Raw genomic sequence first — 8272 nt, 5'->3', positions numbered from 1 at the left:
CACATACTTGTCCCTGCATTTCTTGTGCTTGGCACTCTCTCCATGTTTAACTAAGCTCTCGCGCTTAAAATGAGTTGATTCAAGGGCAAACACTGTGTTACCTGTAAACTCTGTCCCACAGGCTTTACAGTGAATGCAGTGCATTGAGCCGTCAACATAGCGGAGCCACTCGAAGTCTTTTAGCCACTCTCTTCTAAAGCTGTACGACTTCTTTTCAGCTGGTGGGTCCACATTAACCACATCACCAACTCCAGGATTATTTGTGACTTTAGGTGCTTTACGAAAGAAATCTGTCAGCGTTCGTTTCATCTTCTCTCACTCTCTTATTCAGCTCAATTTCGCGCGGTAGTTACCCCCCTGTCACGTGACAACGGAGCGCAATGAAAGATGGTGATTGACGGCAAATATGAACCAATCTAAGGTCTGCGTTAAAGTTAAGAACGTAAAGATGCAGTTTAATTGGTTATGCAATGTTGGATAGAACGGTGGGCTGATCACTGTATCAGCGCACATAAGGCACATACCGTGCAGTAATAATTTGCGAAAGTTTTGTAGAAAACAGGTCGCACCCATAGACTGTAACTTTTGGTCGCACCACAACAATTATATGCACTCGTACAAATGCTCCCAAATATATTTTTAGCTCGCACAGATGAAATTTCAGGAGCATATGCGACTAAAATGGTCGCAAATTCAAGCCTTGCCTAGTGTTAACTAGCTATCTAGCAGGTAAGTTAGTTTGATGATACTATATATTATTTAAATGCCCATCTTATCAATGTAGTGACATAGTTCCAGTTGTAAAAAAAGGGAGATGATAATAATACATATCAGATGTCAAATCTTCTTGCTTGTGGTGACGACTGATATCTGAAATGCGTAAGTAGCAGTTAAAAGTAAACGATGAGTGTCTACGATGGCAAATGAGAAGTTAGGAAGTAGCAGCATTGGGCTGCAGGTCATGCCAATTTCTGCTTTGATTTGTGTAGATTTTTTTTTCTGGGTTTTATTTTAGATTTTCCAACGTACAATGATAGGTTAGAATTTTGTGAATTTTTTGAATGAAAGATCAAAGGATAAACGATGCATTTATTTTCACAGCCACCTTTGCTCATAATTTACCAAGGCAGGGCTCCAGACTCTGCTCAGCTGGTCGCACGAGCACATGATTTGGTCGCAATGTTGTTTTTGCACTACAACATGGGATTAATCAATGCTTGCTGATGAACTTTTATTATAGTTTATGTTCTGTATTTGTGATTTGAATTTTGTGAACGGGAGTTCCTCTTTTGCTGTGTTATAAGCAGGGATTTGGACGCTTTCGCTTTCGAATTCGCGATCTTGTCGTCACGTTTTACAAGAATAGATAATCATCTGTTTTGCTTGACAGCAAAGACAAGCTTTTCAAAACGAAAACAAAAAGAAAAGTAAAACTAAACTTGCTGTTGGTGACCGCGCTCGCATGTTTTTCCCCACAAGAATACAAACATGTTCACCTTCTCTGGTTTAATAAGCGGTCTTTTAGTTTACTTTCGCGTGAAAACCATCCATCATTTCCTCAATATTCACGTCATTTTTGCTTCGCTCTCGTGCTGACGCGGCGAGTATAAACCAGGCTCTACACTCGGAAGAAGAGCTGCTGTGCTGTAGCTTCACATTTTCGGCATGTCTAGAACAATTCTTACAAGTATAACACGACGTAGCTGGCCGCCGCGGACAGATGCCGAACGGCGCCGCCGGTGTGCTACACTCATAGAAAATAATGTATTTGAATTTTAAAGATGTGGCGCGATGCGACGCTGCGCTTCTCGTCCGGTGTGCGACCGCCTGAAATGCTGTTTTTTTCACCTCCGTGCCCAAACGTCTTTGTTTGGGCTTCCGAAAGTGGATGATGTCAGGAAACAGTGGTTGCAATTTATTTTTTAACTCTGTTCCTGAGCATTATAACCCCAATTTGCTATTGTGTGCTGCGCATTTTACTGAGGACGGCTTCCACAACACGAGTGAGTACAGTGCCGGATTCGCCAAAAGCTTTTGTTGAAAGACGGAGCAAGGGGCGTGGCAGTACTGAAACACCGTCTAAGCTGTTCGCCAATCACAACGCACTGGGACAGCTAACCAATCACAACACATTTAGTTTTTCGGAAGGCGGACCTTCATCAAAGCCGGAACTAATCGAGCCGTTTGTGCCAGGCTGGGGAGAAAGGTATTTTAATAATGTAAATTATGTGAAAAATAATGCGTTTTTCGAACCACCAAGCATGAGAGCATGTTCTGGCACATCCCCAAAACAAAATCAAGACTTTGTAAAAGAGCATAATAGGACCCCTTTAAACAACGCAGTGGTCGTGCCAGTGCGACCGTACACAAAATCTAGTCGCACAGGCAGAAAAATGGTCGCAGTCTGGAGCCCTGCAAGGGTGCCAATATTAGTGGAGGTCACTGTGTAATGTTATAATGTCAGTTTGTAGTCATACACTTAAATCCCATACATTACAAAACAATATGTTTTGAATACAGTCAACACTTCAGTATGTGTAAAAGCACACATTCGTTCTAAATGGACATCTCTCTAGATAGCATTGGGTTTGTTTGTTGTCCACTGTTAGTGGGTGTCTTCGGTTCATGGCGTATCTGCTGTGGTGGGTTTGTCTGAACCGGGTTCTTGTCTTGTTTTCTTTCAGCAGTGATTCGAACAGCAGCTCCAGTGAAGGGTCGCGAGCGCGCTCGGTGCAGTCGACGGCCACACACGCTCCTCCGGCTCCTCCTGTGCTCGCGCTGGACTCCGACGAGCCGCGGAGGAGCTTCGGCATCAGAGTCCAGAACCTCCCGACGCGATCCACAGGTGACCGCTCACTGCTCGCCGCAGCCGTGTTTCAGTCTCATTTCACAGAAGCTCAGTCCACGACAAAACAGTCAGGCATTATTGGTGCTCTGTTCATAGTTTGCTCATTTGTTGTTGGTGATGAGAAGCATGATTACGGGTTTGACATCTGAAGAATTAGGATGGCCAGCTTCATAGAAATTGGTGTAAACAGAGACAAACTAGTTCCCTTCGAGTCCCAATGATTGAGAGTCTCCTCATGTACAGATATTTGGAAAAATGTAAAAATGTAGACATGTAGGTTGTTGGATTCCTTAAAGGGTTAGCTGAGCCCAAAATAAAAATTCTGTCATGTTGTTCCAAACCCATAATAATTGTTTTCATTTTCAGAACACAAAGTAAGATATTTTTAATCAAATCTGAGAGATTTCTGTCCTTCCATTGAAAGTTGCCCAAAACTGATGCTTCAACATTTTATAAAGCTATTAAATCAAAAAACAATCCATGTGAATAGTGGTCTTTTGAAGAGACACCATCGTTTTGTATATAGAGATTTAATTTAGGCCTTTATTAACATACAGACATTGATCACCTAACATTTGATTATGGAGGCTCAAGCATGCTTGTTTAACTCTCAAGAACCATACAGATGAGCTTCTGTTTATGCTTGCTGATCAATGTTTATATGTGAAGAAAAGCCTAAATTAAATCTGTTCATCATATAAAGACTTTGAATCTCTTCAGAAGACTTGGATTAAACCGCTCCATTCAGATTTATTGTTTGATTCTCTTCACGAATGTTTTAAGAGTTTTGAGCAAACATGCTTTCATTGGAGGGATGGAAGAATATTTCATTAAAAATATCTTCAATTTTGTTCCAAAGATGAACTTTCTTATGGGCTTTGGAATGACATGAGGGCTAGGGCTGTGTGATGTTGAAGAAAAATGCAATATGCGATATACCCTGTTAAATAATGCGATATTCAATATGCGATACGATATTGCTTTACATTTGTAAAATCTATTTAAATGATATTTAAAAAATATTTCAAAACTAAAAAATATATAACCTACAGTATGTATATGTTTCACATTCTTTCTCGGAAAAGAAAGCATCACTACTACTTCTGAATGTGACCAGCAGTGTTTTAGCATTACTTAAAAAGCAATGTCACAAATCTAAAAAACTAAACTAAAAGATACAAATTAAAAAACAGTGCTTTAACTTTGGGCGCAGGATTACATTAGATATAACAGTAGCATTCAAGTAAGAAACTGAATAATCAAATGTAAAACTAAAACACTGCACAGTCTTCACATTAATGAATATACATTGGTTCATAATAAAGCTACAAAGGTTATTCAGTCAAGCACAGCTTGTCAGTGAAGCATGGTTCTGTGATCAGTAGTAAATCTGCTGCTGTTGGATGAGCAGATCCCCCTCACAATATAAAGCACTTTATGATCATTATTATTATTATTATTATTATTATTATAAATACTGCTTCATCCGAAGGCCAGAGGGCGCTCTCGCGCTGAAACTGCAAATATGCACCGCAGAAGAAAGGCAATGCACATCGTTCCAGGAAATCCCTATCGCTACAGCTGAATTAAAAGAAGATTGAACCGCTTTCATTGATTCAACGCGAGTAATAAACACAGGACTATGACAATATATCATTTATCTGAGTTCTTTTTATAATTTTCATCATAAAGTATATTTATAATGTTATAATGTAATGCTAATCGACACAGCCTTTACCACTGCTTGGAATACTATAAAATAACATGTTGCGTGCCTTAGTCTGTGTAAGAAGTAGGGCTGGGCGATATGGGCAAAAATTCATATCTCGGTATTTTTTGGCCGATTTGTGATATACTGTATATATCTCGGTATTTCTGTTTTTGTATCTGGATTTTTGTTTTTTTTTAATCTTTATTTAATATATATTTTGCATACCGCCCAATGTTGTCCAACGAAACAATACATATTAAAGGCTATGAAAACTAATAAAGTGAATGTAACAGTGTAAGCTTATATATTTTGTGCAAAATTGGATTTCATTCTAACATTGTAACATGACAATCTAAAAATAAAAATACTGCTTTTAAAGCAGAAGTTAAAGCTAGCTCACTAGACTAGATGCGCGACGCTAAACAGCGCTGTGAGATGCAGTGTGAAGCGCTTGAGTTCAGCGAGGAACACAAATAATTCAGTTTATAGCCAGATGAAACCGCACTGACAAACACTGTGCGCAACCATACAGTCAGAAGACTTTTTCATCTACAAATCACCATCATTTACCATAGTTTTACTGTAGTAGCACTAACCAGAACTGTGGGTATTCCTGTCGAATTTTGTTATATTATTAATGTAGACATGTATTAAATGTATTGATGGAGGAGTAATGGAATATAATTACAGTATTTTTTGTGATTAAGCTATGGCGTTTATGCATTAATACTAAATGTATTTAGACTACTGTTTTTCATACAAATACCTAAAAACCATATTACATTTTTACCATGTTATTGAGGTGCTATATTTGTGGTTTTAACTGTGATTATCATGATCTAAATGTATGCTACTATGGAAGACCAGTGGTTAATAAAAATAAAAAAAACCTCAAACAGTCTTATAATTAAATCTCACCATATAAAAATGAGGTTGCTACAGTTTTTACAGATATTACTGATTTTGATAATGAACATAAATCTAGATCTGCATCCCAACTCAAGCTACTATCAAATGTGTATTTCTAAGAGACAAAAAATGTTAAATTATTATTATGTTCAGGCAACACAAACCCGTTTCTTGATTTGAAACAATATTACTCATTACTAGAACATGCAGAACTAATAAATATTTTTTTATTATTTCTTTTATTTATTATTAATATTTATTTTAAGGAAAAATGACTGGAAAAGTGTAAAGAATTAAAAAACGTGAAGTGTTTGTTGTGTTCTGACCATAAAGTATAGTTTAAAACCACAATTAACCGTCTGATTTTTAGGGTTGGGTACCGTTTGGCACCGGTACATATGTAACCGGTATGTACTAGAACCGAATCAGAGTGCAGATTTCGGTGCCTCATTTCGGTGCCACTTTAATGCCTGAGCAATCCATTTAAATATTTGTCCTGGTTCTCCGAAATGGCCGTAAGAAGCATGGGCGTCGCTAGGCCATTTTTAGCGGGGCTCCATAAACTGTACACAAATTTGTGATCGCCTCAGAGTCAGTCCCCTTTAAATTTCATATGAAAACGGCGGCAGACTTCGTCTCCTCCCCGTCTTTCAGCGCGCTCTTCAATCCGCAGACCGCGGCGGCGCAGCGCGAGCAGACTCAAACAGAAACCGAGGACACAAGGTGTGTTTATCGATAGATTGTTGTAGTGCTGTCACGGTACCAAAATTTCAGTATTCGGTACAGATACCAGCAACTCAAGCTACTATCAAATGTGTATTTCTAAGAGACAAAAAATGTTAAATTATTATTATGTTCAGGCAACACAAACCCGTTTCTTGATTTGAAACAATATTACTCATTACTAGAACATGCAGAACTAATAAATATTTTTTTATTATTTCTTTTATTTATTATTAATATTTATTTTAAGGAAAAATGACTGGAAAAGTGTAAAGAATTAAAAAACGTGAAGTGTTTGTTGTGTTCTGACCATAAAGTATAGTTTAAAACCACAATTAACCGTCTGATTTTTAGGGTTGGGTACCGTTTGGCACCGGTACATATGTAACCGGTATGTACTAGAACCGAATCAGAGTGCAGATTTCGGTGCCTCATTTCGGTGCCACTTTAATGCCTGAGCAATCCATTTAAATATTTGTCCTGGTTCTCCGAAATGGCCGTAAGAAGCATGGGCGTTGCTAGGCCATTTTTAGCGGGGCCATAGCGATTAGCTCCGTAAACTGTACACAAACTCGTGATCGCCTCAGAGTCAGTCCCATTTAAATTTCATATGAAAACGGCGGCAGACTTCGTCTCCTCCCCGTCTTTCAGCGCGCTCTTCAATCCGCAGACCGCGGCGGCGCAGCGCGAGCAGACTCAAACAGAAACCGAGGACACAAGGTGTGTTTATCGATAGATTGTTGTAGTGCTGTCACGGTACCAAAATTTCAGTATTCGGTACACGTAACGTTTTCATTTTTTTAGTACCGACTTGGTACCGAAATACCGGGTCTTTTGACAACACTAGATTGTTATAATATCTGTATCTGTGCAGTTCTTTGCATGGCCGTGGGAACTAGGGGTGCTGAGGGTGCTACTACCGCTCTAGTCTCCGGTCAGACGCGCTCAAACCACTGTAGCCTAATGTAATCTATTAACTAACGTTACGCACATCATAACCTTTTAGGCAAGTAGGCTACCATATTATGACAAATATTTTAATAAGACTGAATTTGTATTTAACCTGATCATGTTTAATAAAAAGACATTTTAAGTTTAATTATAACGTCGCATGTCCTCGATTATTCAAACAACGAGCAAATTATACAGCGAGCAAAGAACATTTACATTATCAAAGAATATCACTGAATTCAGTCTAGCGTGAGTGTAAGTACTCTAAAAAAGCTATAAGTTATAATCAGTGATGTTGTCTGCACTGTATGATGAATTAGTCTCTTATTTACATCGCATGTACATCTGCACTTTGTTGTTTCTGAGAGAATTCTCCAAAGTGCACTGACCAAAACTTGTGCCTATCAGCGTTGATAATATCTAGTAAAATCCCCTTAAATAGAAATATTAAAGAAAAAATTCTTGAACTAAAATCACAAAAGCACAAATATATATTGGTTCGCATATAACTCTGTCTTCATTTGTATGTTAATTTTTGTTTTGAGTTTAGGCTGTTTAATATTAGGATTTTGTCAAAAATCCCCCACCATGGCCCCGCCCTGCAACATCAAGCCCCACCCCCCAGATAAATTTATTTATGGTTCTTTTTCATAAATACGGTTTACAAAAGGTCACGAGGGAGCAATCTGTTTCCCATCTACTGTAAAGTTTTCGCTGCGTTCACCCCTCATCACACCACAGCTGTTTCCTCCAGCGGAAATCTAGCCCTTAACACATATGAACGCATACTTTATAAAACAATCATGTTGATATTTTCATTTGAAAATTTAAATATTTAATATAAAACACATTACAGTGCATGTGGCATACCATACAGTAATTCACAGAACTGATTAAAGACAGTGACAGACAGCACTCAGTCAGTTCACTCATTTTAACTAAATATCAGAGTGATTGACAGAGATACAGTAGAAACATTATGTGTGGTTTTGTATTAAATATTGTTTTGTATTAAATAATGACCCAGATCATGAAATAGATTTATTAGCCTTGGAGTAAGGGAAGCACAACTCGGGAAATGAGAGCATCCGAGGAGCATGTGAATGCTATGTATATTTATTTTTAATATT

The 8272-nt window shown here is 38.2% G+C and overlaps 1 protein-coding gene across 1 annotated transcript in view; it reads left to right on the top strand.

Annotated features, from left to right (window-relative positions):
* Window positions 1–8272, top strand: part of LOC107681326 (msx2-interacting protein-like) — a 40124-nt gene that overhangs the window by 10976 nt on the left and 20876 nt on the right. The window contains 1 exon segment of the mRNA XM_016477607.1: window positions 2685–2845. Coding sequence (XP_016333093.1) covers window positions 2685–2845 — 161 coding nt within the window.

The sequence above is a fragment of the Sinocyclocheilus anshuiensis genome, unplaced genomic scaffold (genome assembly GCF_001515605.1).
Source record: "Sinocyclocheilus anshuiensis isolate Anshui unplaced genomic scaffold, SAMN03320099.WGS_v1.1 scaffold2274, whole genome shotgun sequence".
NCBI lineage: Eukaryota > Metazoa > Chordata > Actinopteri > Cypriniformes > Cyprinidae > Sinocyclocheilus > Sinocyclocheilus anshuiensis.
This window is presented reverse-complemented; position numbering and strand designations above follow the sequence as displayed.